Source organism: Hesperophylax consimilis, chromosome 7 (assembly GCF_061612785.1).
Source record: "Hesperophylax consimilis isolate HC1 chromosome 7, BYU_Hcon_1.0, whole genome shotgun sequence".
Lineage (NCBI taxonomy): Eukaryota > Metazoa > Arthropoda > Insecta > Trichoptera > Limnephilidae > Hesperophylax > Hesperophylax consimilis.
In genome coordinates this window covers 20783-39628 of record NC_142842.1, presented here as the reverse complement: position 1 = coordinate 39628, position 18846 = coordinate 20783, and the positions used below count along the sequence as shown (strand labels likewise).

The 18846-nt window shown below is 36.4% G+C and overlaps 1 protein-coding gene across 3 annotated transcripts in view; it reads right to left on the bottom strand.

The window, feature by feature from the left end:
* LOC149422099 (uncharacterized) overlaps positions 1-15903 on the bottom strand; it is a 60539-nt gene extending 44636 nt beyond the window's left edge. Inside the window, exons 1-4 of one of the 3 annotated variants that reach the window (XM_089633603.1) lie at positions 15845-15903; positions 14621-14891; positions 13497-13637; positions 6519-6779 (exon numbers count right to left, since the gene is read on the bottom strand). In XM_089633603.1, coding sequence (XP_089489729.1) covers positions 6537-6779; positions 13497-13637; positions 14621-14629 — 393 coding nt within the window. In that variant the 5' untranslated portion in view covers positions 14630-14891; positions 15845-15903 and the 3' untranslated portion in view covers positions 6519-6536. Of the gene's footprint in view, positions 1-6514; positions 6780-13496; positions 13638-14620; positions 15334-15844 lie in introns of those variants that run through there. The other 2 variants (XM_089633602.1, XM_089633601.1) reach the window with 2 other exon arrangements.
* Between the last annotated feature and the right edge of the window lie 2943 nt (positions 15904-18846).

The window sequence follows — 18846 nt, the reverse complement described above, 5'->3', positions numbered from 1 at the left end:
TTTACATAAGTTTGATCCTTGTGAGAATTTTTATTTTATTTCTTTCAGAAGTTTTTTTTATGACTTTTTGTTACTGTTTCTTTTATTAGCTATGAAAAATTATTGGTTTTGATTTTTGTAATACCTACTATAATTAAGGAGCCTTAATATGATCTCAAGTCAATTAAGACTGAAAACTGACTAGGTTTGTTAAATTTGGAGATAATTATTAAAATATGAATAAAAGTTGATTATTTTTATTACTCGATCTTTTATTTATAAATAATTTATACATATAAACTCCTTGCTAAAGTCAGATTGGTCCAGGTTTGAAAATTAGAAGAATTTTATGAAGGGGTCTGTGTGACCCGACGTCCATGGGAGTGTGATTTTTTTTTCACGTCCATAGTTAAAGGTTAACTCGGATATTCGAAGTAAAGTTAGTAAAAATACGATATATTTCCGCATAAATTGAAATTTCGCTTCCGATTTCCGTCGCCGCGGGCCCTTTAAAATTCAGATATTCGAAATAAATTCGTAAAAATACGATATATTTACGCGTAAATCGAGATTTCGCGGCCGATTTCCGTCGCAGCGGGCCATTTAAATTCAAATATTCGAAATAAATTCGTAAATATACGAACATTTACGCGTAAATCGAAATATCGCGGCCGAGTTTCGTCGCGGACGCCCTTTAAATTCAGATATTTGGTGTAAACTCGTAAAACTACGACTTATATCCGCGTAAAACGTATTTTCTCGGCCTTTCAAACTGGGATATTCGAAATAAATTTGAAAAAATACGACATTCCAGTGTAAATCGATTCAGATTTACAAAATAATAATACTAATTAGGACGATGTATAGCCACGTCAAAATACATTTTTCGGCGTTTTACCGCCACGGCTGACTTTTATATTCAGATTTACGAAATATTATGATTTATTTTCGCAAAAAATCAAATTTTTTCGAATTATACGAACAAATTTTCGTGCGCGGACAAAAATAAATTTAGAATTACGAATTAACGAATTTCGAATTAAAAAAATTTTTGTATGAAAAAATTTTTCAGCGGAAATTTTTTTGGGGAAAATTTCGAATTACGCGTTTTTTCGAATTATCGGGGTTCTACTGTATTAGTAAAGTCACAAAAATTAAAAAGGACAAATCAAAAAAGAATGAATCAGCGCGTATCTCACGTTTTCCGATACAATGAAACGAATCATTGCGAAGTGTATCAACGCGTAAGTTCATAATGATTAATAATAATGTCGACCGTGTGCACAAAACAATGTTTGCAATATATAATTACTTAGTCTCATAATACATACCTTTTGTAAGACATCTGATGAACAGAAAACACATAAATTTAAAAAAAAACTATTGTAATCAGCGAAATAACGTGATGCGGAAATGACGGTTGGTCAACGACTGAGATAGGCGATGATTTTACCCAAACGGAAGGCAAATGAGATGCGCGGTGATACTATTTTCGTTGTAGGACTATTTCCTTACATTGAAAAAATCCTATAATAATCCCAACGATGTAGGTTTATGACCGCCGTCGAATGGCATTTCAGGATGACTTACGCGGTGATGTTACATACGCGGTGATGGATTGCCGTCGACGATATCTAAGTCAAAAGAAAAAGTAAATATTCCAATGTGTACAAATCAAGCGGAAAAACTACTTATGCTGAGAAACTTAAACGATATAAGACAAACACAGCTGAAATGCATATAAATTCAAAAAACAACAGTAATGTCAACATTGCTCTTGAAATATTGACAGCAATTATAAATGGGGAAAACTGGGAAAATCTCGTAAAAATAAATTCGTATTAATACCAATTATTTCTTTATTTTCGCGGCCGATTACCGTAGCGGCTGGCCCATTATTTCGAATATCTGAATTTAAATTCGTAAAAATACGATATATTTCCGTGTAAATCGAGAAAACGCGGCCGATTTCCGTCGCGGCTGACACTTTAAATTCAGATATTTGATGTAAATTCGTAAAAATATTGTACTGGACGGGAGTCCGCACAAGACTGTAGATTTGGGCGCCGGTTCCAAACCGTGTCTTCAACTGATGGGAATGCTCCTTTACGGCCGATGATGATGATAGTTGACAAATTTATGAAAAATCTGCCTCCCGCACCCGGTGCTTGGTGATTGGTGGGCACTGGGTGTGCTTTCGTCTCTGCTCACTTCTGGCGTTCGCGGTTTTCCAGAGGAGGGCCGGCTGGTCTTGAAGAGGTAACACCAGAAGGTTTGGAGCAGAAGACTTGGCGAAGTGAGGCAGATGTTGGGCAGGAGTCACTTGTTGATAATAAAACGCTTGTTTTGCTGGTAAAGATGAACTGATTTTTATTTTTTTATGCTGCTGCTTATATGCAATAAGCTTGACTCGCAGCCGACATTGGGCTGTGAATCAAAAAGTGGTGGGGATTCTATCCGCGCCAGTAATGCGTTTATATGCCCCAGCAAAATGTCGCATATTTATTTTGCCGGTGGTATAGCCGAAGGTAGACGCTTAAATTTGCGAGTTTGTAAAGATTTTGCAGGCTCGCCTGAATAACAATTGCATAGTAGTTATAAGAATGTGTATCTTGACAACTAGATTTTTAGTTTGCCAAGATACGACAGAAAATAAGAAAAGTTTGTAAATAAAAGTGTAAAAATGATCTTGAAGCGATCAAATTTGTAAAAATGGTTATGTTAGTATTTTTCCCAGGTCCCCCGTAACATAGCGCTCAGAAAGAGAAAAGATTCACTGTGCTACGAGGTTCCTGGATTTTTGTACAGGCAAAAAAGGTAAAAATTATTGTACAAAAATGGTTATACATATATGTAAAAAACAGCATTTTTAATATCTCCTCAGTGGTAGCACATAGCAAATAGTGTTTATTTAACTACCGCCGAGGGGATGTACAAGTAAAATATAGACATTTGCAACATTTAAAAATTGATATTTCCTAGTAAATTATACATAGTAAAAAGTTGAACATCGATCCGCTCGGCAGAGATAGACGCGCGATGCGGTATCGATGCCGTTCGGAGTCAAAGTTTTCAGGCCGCCTTGGCCGAGAATGGGAACAAAATGACCAGTGGCGGGGAGTGATGATTTCGCCAGTGGCGTGGGGTAGGCACATTTTATAAATGTAAAATATATTTTGATGAAATTAAGTAATGTGGCCAACAACGTCCGTTACATCACTCAAAGTGTTATAATTTGAAAAAGTCTTTAGAAACTTAAGGAAGAAAAGTTAGAAGAGTTAAGAGTACAAAGTAGAAAGATTTTTGATATAGGGACAAGTAAATGTATGTTTTTAGAAGACCAACGCACTAACTGACTAATGGCTTTAGGAAGAACGGATCTTATCCAGAGTAAAAAATTGCTGAATAGAAGATTACGTACTTTAAAACAAGAAATGAGGCATAATAGATAGGATAAAACTTAGAAGAATAAGACAGAAAGTACGCGAACAAATTTTAACCGAAGAAAGAGAAATTCCTTCATTATATTTCGATGGAAGGACGGCTAAAACTGTTTTAAAAAGATCGAAAAGGCTTAGATTGATTGTACAAGAGGAACATAATATGTCGATTAAAAAGCAAATTTTCCTACAGTTGTGTTCCGAGGAGATAATATTTATATTTTCTTTTTCAAACTTTTCAAAATGGATTCTGAAAATTACGAAAGTGATGATGAAATCGTTGCAGATAATTTATCTGCCTGTTCTAGTAATTATTTGCCTGAATTCCATAGTGAAAGTGAAGAATTTAGTGGAAGTGAAGAAATTCTTTGGAGGAGAAGAATGTCAGTGATGCCATTACAGTTCAGTGATTCTGAAGAAAGTGATATCGAGGAAGAACAATGAAATATTAGATGAACAATTTTTAAACGTGAACTGTAACTGATTATATAAAGGTGGTTAGAAACTTAAACCTAATAGTGTATGGTGAAAAACAATAAACAATATTACGTGAGCAATACGAGAAGCTTTCTACGTTAAGTGATTATTTTAAATTTCATTTGAAAAAATAACCAATATTATTAGCACAATTGATGGTTTTGTCCGCTGTACCGTGCGAGGGGCAATTGCACACGTGGTATATCGATGGGTAATAATGTGTTACTCTGACGATACTAGAGAAGTGGCAATTGTTTTTATAATGATTTGGGCTTTGTGAAAATATAATAATTTGTAATTTTATAAAATTGAAACCTAGTTTATACATAACAAATTGAACCCTAATGACCCAACAATGACTTTGTTTTCGATTTATTAAGTTGCATTAGAAATAATACTTGGATTTTGGCTAGAAATTTTTGGGTATGCTGAGTTAGTCTGTAGAAAATTTTATTAAAATATTTCCATTATTTTCGAAGATATAGCGATTTAAAACAAATTACAGAAATTCGCGCGGGACCTTTATTTTCGCCCGTTTTCAGCGGTCCGCCGGTGAAAAAAATAACCCGAGCAAAGTTAAGTTAAGCTTGTTACGATGTATAATTATAATTCATAACTTGCTAATTCGTGACTCAGTTGTTTTTAAAGTAAGAACTATTATGTTAGTCTATGTTCTTATTGTCTATGGCAACAGGTAGCTGGAAGGCGGAGAGCGGAAATGGATGACTCTGGCGATTTGGTTTGGGGCACTGGCTCGATACACATCGTGATAGTTGTGGGTTTTCTGGTTGTTTTTAAATAGGAGTGTTAACTCGCGATGGAGGCGATGTTGTATTAAAATAAAATATGCGTGGCGTACGTTTTTTATTAAATTTCCAAAGATTTTTTATTAAATTCCCATTAAAGAAATGACGCGTTCAACAAAAGCATTGCTTATAGGGATTGAAAAATTTTATCCAATTATTTTTGGCAGTTTGGTAGAGGTTGAGATGACTTTGAATAACTGAACCCATCGTAAATCAACAGGCAATGTTGAATCACTAGATTGTACTAATACTTGGTTTACTGAGAAAATACAAACCAAGTGATTGGACAGCTTCCACAGTATTACTGCACTTGTTAGATTTCATTTGGAAAAGATTTCGAATACAGAAACCTCAAAATCATAAAATTTCTGTATTTATTCAACAGTTCTCCTGTAAACATCATTGGCTTCTTTTTTCAATTGATCCTGATCAGAAGGCCTCAAAACTTTATGTTTCTCATTATTTTGGCACCGTAAAATTCATCATGCATTCACTCAGTCAGACAGTCCACGCGCTGTGATCCGCCGTGACGGTCGTCTGTCGCTTCGCTGCCACCGCCCGGTCTGACCCGGAGATATCGATGTTAATCCGTAGCCCGGACATGCACCATGCAAACCCGTAGACTGTGGCGAGGTGGCAGCCCTAATTATAAGGCATTCGGGAAAACTCATCATGCATTCACTCAGTCAGACAGTCACGCGCTGTGATCCGCCGTGACGGTCGTCTGTCGCTTCGCTGCCACCGCCCGGTCTGACCCGGAGATATCGATGTTAATCCGTAGCCCGGACATGCACCATGCAAACCCGTAGACTGTGGCGAGGTGGCAGCCCTAATTATAAGGCATTCGGGAAAACTCATCATGCATTCACTCAGTCAGACAGTCACGCGCTGTGATCCGCCGTGACGGTCGTCTGTCGCTTCGCTGCCACCGCCCGGTCTGACCCGGAGATATCGATGTTAATCCGTAGCCCGGACATGCACCATGCAAACCCGTAGACTGTGGCGAGGTGGCAGCCCTAATTATAAGGCATTCGGGAAAACTCATCATGCATTCACTCAGTCAGACAGTCACGCGCTGTGATCCGCCGTGACGGTCGTCTGTCGCTTCGCTGCCACCGCCCGGTCTGACCCGGAGATATCGATGTTAACCCGTAGCCCGGACATGCACCATGCAAACCCGTAGACTGTGGCAGCCCTAATTATAAGGCATTCGGGAAAACACTCTTCTTTTAAAATGCGTTTCCAACTACCTACCTACAGCATGAAACCACACACCAAACAAAACCCACGACCGTTATAAGGTAAGTAGTCGATGTCTGCTTCCAGACATACATATCTAATTATAGTAACGTTTGGCGCGCACTAAGGGCAAAGTCTGATTCCAGACTAGACCATTGTTGTATGTAATATCAGAAGACAAAAACCTAAACCTTTATTTTTACCTAGTCAAGAGCTCCTAGCAAGCTAACAGGATTAAAAGAAATCAAACAGGATACGAGAAAAACCCAGCCGGACAGAAGTTTTTTGGGTTTATAATAATAACTAGCTGACATGTACCTGCCATTGCTTTACATTTCTTCTACTTTCTATAATTATAATATGCATGATTATGAAAACCCTATCAAAAACTGTTGCATAGTTTAGAATAACTAAGCGCACAAACAGACAGACGTGTATAGAGACCTTATTTTAGAATAATAGAGATTCATGTTTGTAAATGAGTTAATTTAAAAAACACTGCAAGTTTGAGTGAGAAATGTGCTTTCAAATCAGGCATTGGCCGTTACTTTAAAAATAACAAATATTGTTTACCAACTTTTAGATCTCTTTGTGGTCAGCTTGTGGGCTGCTTGTGGTCAGCTTGTGGGCTGCTTGTGGGCTGCTCGTGGTCTGCTCGTTGTCTGCTTGTGGTCAGCTTGTGGTCAGCTTGTGGGCTGCTTGTGATCTGCTTGTAGTCTGGTCTGTGTGGTAAGCTTGTGGTCTGCATGTGGCCAGCTTGTGGTCTGCTTGTGGTCTTTGTGTGATAAGCTTGTGGTCTGCATGTGTCATCTGAATATTGGGTCACGCAGGGTGCTTTCTGGAATGAAAATGGTTTTTAGGCTGATTATATCATGTGCATAATAATAACAAGGGATTCCAATCAGTGAAAATTGTCATATTATTATAAGGTGTTTATTGCAGAGTCACTCCACCGAGCGGGAGCCATTCCACCGAATCTGCAATAAGCCGAGTTGGTGCAGTGGCCGGTAGTGTTCAGGTTAGTTCCTCTTCTCCTCGGTAGGAGACCGCAGCTGTTAATCGTGGATCGAGTCGGCCTCGTCTACTGCCGGTCCGTGGTTGGCTGGGGGACAAGTATTGCTGTTTGTGATGCTATGCCTTCTTCTGAAACTGTACATAATACAACATTGCCTTCATTCTCCTGCCTTCACAAATACTGCAATATCAATAGGACACCATTGCACAATGGCACATTTGATTGTGCAAGCGCATTAAGTTTGGTGCGAGGTTCTCAGTTGAGATGTTTTCCCTTTGGGGGTTGTGGTGAAGTGGTGGTCATCACTAGGTAGAAAAGAGAGCCAATGGAGAGATGAGGGGAGCTCTCTAGCTGTAGACAATCCCAGAAGTTCTTCAGATGGAGTCCAGCTTCGGCTTCAGTCAGTCCAGACAGGAGCTTGTAGAGATGTTACGAAGATTAATAGTCAATAAAAGTCCGATGGCTCTAAGTTTCAATGATCAAAAGCGAGCATCTGGAATATTTATTTATTTTACGCCTATGAAGGCCTTTACATACATATATAACAATATTTACGAAATTATACTCGTAAATAGTGCAGGAAATGACTGTTTAAAGGACTTATTTAAATAAAAAATATTGTTGAATTTGATCCACACTGTACGTAGGTACAAAATATAAAAATAAAAAATTCTAAATAATTTTTTTCATATTTGTAATAAGCATTTACTTTGTGGCTCGTCATAATTTACAATAAAAGACTATTGGCATGAAAGACAATAAATAGAAATAAAATTTTATTCACTTTTAATTCCTAGTTACCATTCTCTTCAGTTCTTTTTAACCCGTCCCATCCAAAATTATTTTGACTGAAACCGACCGCTATAACCGAATTATATTTTTCTGCAAACTTTTCCTCAATTTTTTGATGTAGTAAAAATTCATAATTATTTATTTAATACAAATTTATTAATATAAAAAATAATTAATCAACTCTTTAAAATTTAAAAAAATACCGTAATATGGTAATGCACACTACATTTCCATAAATTATAAATTATAAGTACCGGAGGGAAGACCTAAGACAGCGGCCTTACATTGTGGCGGCTCAGAGAGAACGAGTTAATTCATTTTACTAAACAAGCCGGCGTGTGTATGCTCGATTGCCTCCAAAATTTGATAGAATGCATTGTCATCGTCAACGAGTCTATCTGCCAAGTTTAAGGTCGATCGGATGTCGGGAAGTGCGTTAATTTTCGCTTCATTCGTACATTCCATCAATAAAACAAAATTCTTTTTTTTTTTATATAGTATCCACTTATCTTTAGATGCTGCAACACAATTAGATTGTTTGTTAAATTTAAATTATTAGAGGCAGTCTAATGTATTACTACATAAGGCATTTTGGCGCTCATTATCTCTTTGGATTTGAAAGTACTGCGGTTAATGTAGTAAAATTATTGTTTGCATTTGAGTATTTCTCAAAATAAATGTACGTAACGAAAATGTAGTTACGAAATAGTGTTACGAAATAGTCATAAGACGTAACTAAATAGTAAACATAAGGCTTGTTTACACAATGGCAAATTTTATTTTACTTTTTTTATTATTTATTAAATTTAATTTGTTGTCGTCTTTTTTAAATGTAAGTAATTATCCTTTACTTTTTTATTTATTGTACATACTACAAACATACATAAACTCACGACCCAAATACTTGTATTTTGTTATACCCGTTGTAAGGGGCTTAAAAAAAACAAGGGAGTACAAATATTTTTTTTTTAATCAAATTATCAGCTCCCAAATTTAAGTACCTAACACGATATTCAACAAATCTTAAGAAGTTAAAGAACAGGCACTGTTTAAACTATTAAAAATTTAATAACATACAATTATTTAGTTTGAATCACTATCCATTAGCGTTTTATAAATTTCTTCCTCATCTTTATAATAATTGAAATCTTTCCAAGACACATTTGGTTTCACAGTCAGTTTTTCAGTCTTTGGTTTATCACTCCGCTTTGGCGCATGAATATAGTCATTTAGTGATAGAGATTTAGAGATAAGGCCCTTACGAACCACTTTCTTTTTTGTATGGATATTTTCCAGTTTTTCGTTTTTAAGAATAGTCACTCCACATGGTTTATCTTTGATTTTGTGAGAATCTTCAATTTCATTTTCATTATTCATATTTTCAATATCAGTGTTATTTTCTATGGCATTATTATTTCCTATTATAACATCTCCGATGTTGTCATCAAAATTATTGAAATTAAATTCTGCTTCATTAAATGTTATTGCATCCGACAAATATTTATCAACTGTAATTATAACTTCGTCAGTTACTAAATCGTCGAAAAAAATTATTGGCATTGAATTTAAATCAGTGGTTAACCCTTCTATCATATGACTTTTTATTTCTTTACTTTGTTTTCCTGTGTCATCTGTTTGTATTATATCAATGGGATATTTTTGTTCTTCTATAACTTGTTGGTGTTTTACTGTTGTTTTTCCTTTTCCTTTTCCTTTATTTTTTATTTTTTCTTCATCGTGTTGTGTAGAATATGTTTCGTCTTCAGTTATTAATCCTTCTTCTTTGAGGCATTTTATTTCAGTATCATAGAAAGTACGGTTTGCAGATATAAGTTTTGATGAAGATGACATTGTTGCTTTTTCTTTTTCTGTGGGTTTTCGTTTCTTGCCTTTTTCCTTATTTGATGAGTCCTAAAAATTAAAAAAATAATCATTGAAGTGTATTTTATTAATAATCCCATTGATACTATTCGAAATTTCAGAATTCTAAGGGGTATTATTAGATTTTTACCTGCGTTTCCTTGTCTTTGATCCTAAAATGCGTTTTCTCTTTAATATCTAATCTCAAATCAACTTTCACTCCTATGTTTTTAAAACTCTCTCCGTCATCTGTTATCTTTAAATGACCTTCATTCTCAAATTCCATATCTATTAGATTTGAATCACTACGTAAAATTAAACTGATATCACTTTCGGTCGTAGTAGAACTATTTGTTCTTTTGAATCTTTTAGCTGGTGGGTATTGTTTTTTCAAGGCTTGACGTATGTAACTACATTGTGCTTTTGGTTCTGATAGGGTGTTGGATAGAAGTTCGTGTTCTTTTGTGTAGTAACAATTGCAACAGATATTTTTATTGCAATCAAAGCAGCTCAGCAATTTATATTTAATTGACGTGTTGCCATCCGTTGAAATTTGATGCAGCTTCATTGTACCTTTTATAGGAACAATGTTTTCAGGTATCATTTTGGTCATCTTTTGAATGTCGTTTTCATTTATATAAAACATTTTTACTTTGCTATTAACCATTAAATAGTCATATGCTTCTTTTGCGTTGGTTATATCATTGCCGTGTGAAATATGATTGTCAAGTTGTCGTTTCAATGCTCCACCAACCCCATCAGCTGGGCCTTTTCCATGAGAGGCTTCAAAGAAATTCCAAGTTGCATATTTAAATCCGTAATCTTTTATATTTTTTTGGAACAAAAAGAAATTATGTTTTTGGCGGTACTGAGTTGCAGGACTATCAGAAAAGATATGAATCTTTTTAATGTTAAAGTATTTGCATAGTTTCATTATTGGATCCAAATGAGCCCAGATTGCTCCAGGACCATGTTCATTATTTGGGGATATGGAGCATATGGATTTGGGATTCACATTTTTTCTGTAAAGTACGCAAGTGTGCAATGTGACCTGATTCCTGGATCCTCCGAAGTGTACAGCCTGAATTTCTTCCGACTGCTTGCATGAAAAGTTTTCTGAAAAATCACAAATCAATGCAGCTTCGTCTTCATCAAGGTTTTCAATACACTTTTTCCATGCTAGGTACTGATGCAAAACATTGAAGTAATGAGTTTTAAATTTTTGTACATCATCTTGAAATTCTTTAACTAATGTAATCACAGTTCCTTTCACTACTTGTTTTGAATACTTCTTTGTCTGCTTTTCTTCAGATTTCTTTATTCCAATTTTAGTATAGATATGTATTCCCATTTTCCATTGAAGCCACTGCACGGGACTATCTTCATTTATGGTCAAATCAATATCTGGTTTCTTATCTTTGCATTCAGAACACTCGGAGTACATGCATTTGAAACATTTGCTGCAAGTGACATTTTTCATAAGTTCATCAATGTCAGATGTTTGAAGCAAACCTAGCTTCTTCAACGATTTTGCTTTGAAAGATAAATTGCAATGCTTTATGCAAGCACAAGTATTCCTATCTTGAAGTCTTGGTTTCACAACGGAGAACGGTCGGAACCGATAAAAAGTTTGTATAGATGCTTTACCACCTTCTGTCCTGTATTTTCTGTAGAGCTTGTATATTGGTTCAATTAAATATCGCTTTTGTACTTTTTCTTTGTTTCTCGTTATGCACTCGTTTTTTCCCGCGCTAGATCTACTTACATCTTCTCTTTCAAAGAAATCTTTGATTTCTTTCTGGTATTTCTTTTTAATTTGGTTACTTGATTTCGTCATTCTAATTCTTCCTTTCAGCCCAAGAACATTAGAAATAGCTGTTTTTAATTTGGGTTTATTTACTATTTGGTTTGTAGCTACTTTTTTTAGTACTTTCTTTTCTCTGGGATCTGCTTTATTGAACTCTGTCTTTAAAGAATCTGTAATTGTATTTAGCAAAATTAGCTTTCTTTTCACCTTATCTTTTTCTGGCGTGGACACATTTGGTAAAGTTTCTTCTAAAAAACTATTTGATTTCGTTAATGGTGTATCGTCACACCGTGGAGTTTCAGTAGTTTCAATGGAAATAGCATCATTATTAGTTTTAGTTTGTTTATGCAATAATATTTTCAGAATGTTCACTTGCCTTTTCATCCGATTACAGCACTGTCTTAAATTCTTATTTCGACTTTTTAATCGAGTATTTTCTTCAGTCAGCTTTTGTAGTCTTTCCTTTAGGATTTTTTTATCATTTTTTCTATCTTCAAATGTATTATTGTCTTGTGTCATAGGATTAGCCATTTTCTTTCTTTCAGCTCTTTTATCATTGGCTTGTCTCCACTTTGCTCGTAGCTCTTCTTTTTCTTCTTCTGTAAGAATTTCTTTTTTCTTTTTGATATTTTCTTTAACTTTTGTTAAATGCTTAATTCGGATTTCCTCATATTTATTTGGCTTTTCCTTTTTCAGTCTTTCTCTGTAAGCTTTTTGCCTTTCGGCATTCGTTTTTGGGGGCATTCCTAAAAAAAAGTTATGCTGTAGTTATGGTTTTATCAGAGTAAATAAAAATAAATTTATATTTAAATAAGCTTTTATAAAAAACTTAAGGCACTTATAAATATTGTATAGAGCGCCTGTAGAACGGATAGTGTGTATGAGTGCCTAAAGCTTATTTAAAATAAAACCAGTATTGGACGGCTCAGCTTGATCTTCAAGTACTTGTCATTATGTATAATGCCATATAATCGCGATGATAAAACATACAAGTCCGACGAAACCTGCTCTGCCATTGACCATCAGGAATTTCCAGCGCATCCTATGTATTACAACCTACCTACTTTCCAGCGCCATCAACAGATCTGCTCTATGGTATAATAAATTTTATTTTTTTCCTATTATATCTAAATACATATGTATATTTGTGCATTGTGCATAATATATTACATTATTACCAAACTTAGATAAGACTTTCATAAAAATGCTAGACACACTAACAATATACTTACGTTTTCTTAATCACGTTGTAACTGTGTACACTCAGCTTTACATTGAACTTTTTCGTTACGTTACGAAATTCATAACAAACGTTACGAAATTGTAATAAGAATTTATGTTATAAAAAGTCAATGGTTTGATAAAATTTAAAAGTGTTAATATGTAAGCTTAGCAATGTTCGTTCCGCACATATTACAAAAAGATGAGTAGAAAAAGACTTACCGTTTTGTGAAAAAAGGCTATAATATTTCCTGTTACGAAATAGTGGTCCCACTAAAGAAACACGTTGTTACTGATTTTAACAATTAATGTTATGGCGGAGAAGTCAGACCAACAACTAATCAGAAAGAGGCTAGTGTTGCCCATGTTAAATTTTACAAATGGGTTCAAAAATTACGGTGGAAGTACTAATAAAACGTAACTAAAGAGTAGTTACTAAAAAGTAAATGACTATGTCTCATTTTGTTTTTTGTGCATAAATTATTAATTTATTATGAAACCCCATAGAAAATTACTTTGTACAGAAACTACATTTAATTAAGACCCTAAAACTTACAAAAAATCACAAATTATAACGTTATTATCGCATTTTATGAAGTATAAACAAATGAGGTGGGTAGGGTGGCAATTTTATTTTGTATGGAAGGTAAAAATCGATATTTTTTAAAAAATTAAAATATTTGCGAATTAATACGATTGTAATGTTTATTCTTCGATATGTTAAAGTGTAATATTTATTCTACAAAATGGTGCATATTTTTTTTGTATGATTAATTAAAAACATGTGTAATTTTTGAACTGTTTCTAGGCACACTTTATTTTTCCAAAATGTACACTTTTTTTGAGAAATACTCATTTACCTGTGAATTTGATGAATGGACAGCAATGGACAATTGGATGCTGTATTGCACGGTTGAGGGCTGGTAAGGGGGTGAGTTGAGGGCTGGTAAGGGGGTGAGTTGAGGGCTGGTAAGCAGGTCAGGCCGTGAGCAGGATGCTTTCTGGAATGTAAATGGTTTTATGCTCATTATCAATTTTATTTTAAATATCTGTAACGGTTTCCAATCAGTTACAACAATAGTCATAGTCCAAACACATTTTGTAAAGAAAGACAAACATTCCTGGGTCATAAATAACCTGACAATATTTGTAAATATCCTACTACCATCACAATAAGCTGAAAATGTTGCTTGTGTCGTGATGGAGGACATAGTCAGCCAAGGAATTGAACGCACTACGCCCGGTTGGGACGCAAACGTGATGCCAATTCAGCCATTGATCTTATAACATTATTTCTGAATTAAGATGGTTATGCATACAGTTTGCAATCGAAAATTATTCATAATAAATAAAACTAACTAACTACACATCATGGCGTTTTACTGCCTAGAAGATGGACAGCCACACAACTCTGTCTCGGCACACACTTTTTGCTTCATTTACGTTTTTTCATACAGTATCGGATGAGTAGTCGGGGAAATAGAAGACGAGGATGTTATGGCCACAACCGTCTTCGTTTTCTATTTTCCCCGTGCTCGAACAGCGCTCAGCGAGGTGCTCCCTCCAACTCATACTATGAAATGACAGGTGTGGTGCTTCAAAAGCCCAGCCTCGCTTACCCGCGCCCCGCTTCCCCTCACTATGAGTAGGGCGGACTGATGGGTGGCCGCTCCAGGTTTGGCCCACCCGGCGGACCAACGATAAGCAGTGCTTCTCCAAAGGGAAACTATTGACATGAAACCAAATAATTTTATTGTGTTTGTTATGTTTGGGGTCAGTATACGACTGTTGGGCCCAAGGTATTACAATATAAATAATACATATGGATAGGTCGGACTCTTTTAGCATAATAAGTGATAAAATAATGTAAGTTTAGTTTTAAGAAAGATATTTCAGATTCCCCTGATATTTGTCGGGCCATGTTTGCGTTTTAATTATTTTCTTGTATATTTGTTATATCCAATAAATAGCAAATGTTACTTACTCTACCCATTTTCAAGGCAATAGTTCAACCTCCGTGGAATTGTGCTTCCTACAGCTGGACAGCTAGTACTTCTGACAGCTGGACAGCTTGTACTTCCTTCATGATGGACAGCTAGTACTTCTGACAGCTGGACAGCTTGTACTTCCTTCATGATGGACAGCTAGTACTTCCTACCGAGTGGGCTGCGTGGGCTCCCCTTCTGTCCTCCTGGCCCTCGGTGCTATGCAAATCCAACTGCAGGATACGATACGGCAGCAAAAACCAAGCCCCCCTGAAAACACAGGAATTTGCTTTCAAACCAAGGAATGAAATACACATGGTTGCTGAAGATCTACAATGTATCTTGTAAATCTTCAGCAACCACACGCAGTGGCTTAGTGGTCGGACAAGTGAATTCAAGTCGAATGTTTCTGAATGTTTGCAAGGTGGAAACACGAACACAGAAGGTCTCGGGGGTTGTATTTCGAGATAATTCGCACAATTTCATTGCAGGCAACCTATCCTGGCGTTCATTATTTAGTCACATGAACTTTACCCGGCTCACTAGATGATGCTGTACGGAGATGGGTAGTATGGATAAAAATAATGCAAAAAACAGGACCATTTCAAGAGATTATAATCGTAAACAAAAAACACTTCGGATGACACCGCGGAAACCATAAATCAACTTCTGGCGGGAACATAAGGCTAGAAGGTTGGCAACAAGGGCAAAGACAAATAGTACACACGTCTGTCCAATGACGCTTGCTCTGTTGGCAGCCATGTAGCGCCATAACGACGTGAAATGAGTAGCACTAACAAAATTAAGAGGAAAAGAGACAAAAAATATTTCGTATAGCTCTGTCTCTGTTGGACGCGATTGAACCGTCTCCTGACGGGAATCGGTGACGGGTGGGAGGGCGGGTAACGATGGCCGCCCGGCGTGACCGACCCCAGAGAGGGCGGCCGTTCAGGTGTTCGGGGGTCCGGTGAGAGAGCGCGGAGGCGACGGTGAAAAGCGGCGAGGAAAAGAGGTGAAACGATACGAAGAAATGAAAAGAAAGCGGAGGTACGGACCTCCACGCGCCATATCGTTTCGCGCGCGCGAAGATAACACTGAGATTATTATTTAATGATTATTTAACAAACATCACACCCGCGCACACGCGCACACACACACACAACACACACAACACATCAGATCCGTATAACTGGCATCAAATCGATTGATTAAAGTTTATTTACATTATTATCAAACAGCGATCACGAGAGTTACGAGATGAACACAAACAAAAAGATTGACAACTGTCTAAACCATAGAAAGAAGAAATTGGTAGAAAAAAAAACAAAAGTTAAAGAAACGTAAAAATAAAGAGAGTCCCCTCTGTTTGAATACTCCCCCCTATGTCCATGGCTTTTTGGGTTAGTATAATCATAAAAAAAAGGCAATTAATCAAAATAACTTTTAATGATTAAAAATTAATTAATGTAATTTTAATTAATATCGGCAAATCTCGTTTAAAAATATTAATTATCAAATATGTAATTTTAATTAATATCTGCAAATCTCGTTTAAAAATATTAATTATCAAATAACGATTTATAAAAAATAATGATTATTCTGTCTCATATTTGTATTCAATATAACATATTTGTAATACACATTCCGTAAGCCAGGAGGAAGATTTCTGTGCAGGCAAAACCACAATTCGATAGTTTAACACGTATGTTCTATGAAAGTTTGCGTAACCGATATTCACACAAAAATAGTAAACAAATTAATTCCAAAAGTATGCACGTTTCTTTCCTGACATGGCGCTGCATGGACTCACACCGATCTAGTATTAATATTAAAAAGTGATGAATTAAAAAAAAAATGTTGTGAAATAATAAATGTTTATCGGTAAGTACTTGATGCAATTATTTAATCAAAAATCTCCGGTGAAAGAACATATATTTGCGATGGCAACACTGCGCCATAAAGTCGTTTTCCTTACGTCAAATGTCGTTTATTGTTTTACCGTTTTGTTTGAAATCATATTTTTGATCTAGCCTCTGTCATGACAGAGATCATTGTGATATTAGTGTTTTTACAGTGGATAAACTTTAATCAATTGATATGATGTGCGTGAAATATCTACGTATCTGATTTTATATCGGGCAATAATGCGAGTTGTTTGTTTTGACATGACGTGAATAAATCCCGCTTTTCGGGTAGATATCCACCGGATCGGGTAGTTCATTCGTCCCCATGCCGTCCATCGTCTTCTCCCATCCGTCATAGTCATCATCGTCGTCATAATAATATTATATCGCAAACAAACGAATATAAAACGATCACAAAAACAAAATGGCGCGTGGATGTTCAGACGTTGTGTACATCGTGGAACTTCATAATGCGGTGTATAGTAGAAGAATTTGTAAGCTTTTTAAGTTAATTTCATCAAAGTTCACCAGTCCTAAAGAGTCCTATATTCTCTCGAGCCTTTAAAAATAAATATCAATTCTACTTTTGCCCCTAATCTTCTAATAAACCATACAATATTCTACAGTAATGTATGTTAAAAGAATAGCAAATGTGAAATCAATGTCCAGTGTTTTTCTACTACAGTGTGTTTATCTGAGGTGACTGGCCAGGTTTGGACATGTTTTTCTGTTTTCACAAAAGGGCGCTATACAAATTATCGAATTATTGTTATTACAAGGCGTCCGTATCATTTGTGTAATTATGTAAATGTCCCAACTGCTGCTAACCACCTGGAGCCAATGAGACTATGTACAGAATGGTGGGACAACAGTAGGGTATGACTTAGATAATAATGAAAAGTAAGTATAACCTAACCTAACCCAACCTAACCCAACCCAACCTAACCCAACCTAACCCAACCTAACCCAACCTAACCTAACCTAACCCAACCTAACCTAACTTAACCCAACCTAACCCAACCTAACCTAACCCAACCTAACCTAACCCAACCTAACCCAACTCAACCCAACCTAACCCAACCTAACCTAACCTAACCCAACCTAACCTAACTTAACCCAACCTAACCTAACCTAACCTAACCTAACCCAACCTAACCTAACCTAACCTAACCCAACCTAACCCAACTCAACCCAACCTAACCCAACTCAACCCAACCTAACCCAACCTAACCCAACCTAACCCAACCCAACCTAAACTAACCTAACCCAACCTAACCTAACCCAACCTAACCTAACCCAACCTAACCTAACCCAACCTAACCTAACCTAACCCAACCTAAACTAATACAATCTAAACTAACCTAACCCAACCTAATCTATAACCTAACATACAACCCAACCCAACCTAACAGCGTTGTTTGTGTGGTGCCAGGAGTCCCTTTTGGGTGGAATTTTTTTTTCTAAATCCCCTGTTTTAACCCCCCCCCCTCCTCCCTCACCCCTCTCACTCCACCACTCCCTCTCCTGACCTAACCTAAGCTAATCCGACCCAACCTACCAGCGTTGTTTGTGTGGTGCGAGGAGTCCTTTTTGTGTACTATTTTTTTTTAAATACCTCTTTCTTCCCCCCCCCCCCCCTCCTCCTTCCCTTCCCTTTCCTTTCCTTTCCTTTCCTTTCCTTTCCTTTCCTTTCCTTTCCTTTCCTTTCCTTTCCGTTCCTTTCCTTTCCGTTCCTTTCCTTTCCTTTCCTTTCCTTTCCTTTCCTTTCCTTTCCTTTCCTTTCCTTTCCTTTCCTTTCCTTTCCTTTCCTTTCCTTTCCTTTCCTTTCCTTTCCTTTCCTTTCCTTTCCTTTCCTTTCCTTTCCTTTCCTTTCCTTTCCTTTCCTTTCCTTTCCTTTCCTTTCCTTTCCTTTCCTTCCCTTACCTTACCTTACCTTCCCTTCCCTTCCCTTCCCTTTCCTTTCCTTCCCTTCCCTTACCTTACCTTTCCTTTCCTTTCCTTTCCTTTCCTTTCCTTTCCTTTCCTTTCCTTTACTTTACTTTACTTTACTTTACTTTACTTTACTTTACTTTACTTTACTTTACTTTACTTTACTTTACTTTACTTTACTTTACTTTACTTTACTTTACTTTACTTTACTTTACTTTACTTTACTTACCTTACCTTACCTTACCTTACCCCCAATTATTAATGATATTATTGTGTTTGCAGGTTCCTTCCGACCGGAGCATTTTCTGTGCTGTGCGAGGTGAGCGGTGATGCGCTGCTTTCTCGGGGTGGGTGCGAGCAGCTCGCTCTCTGCTGTCCCGGGAAACTTGTAC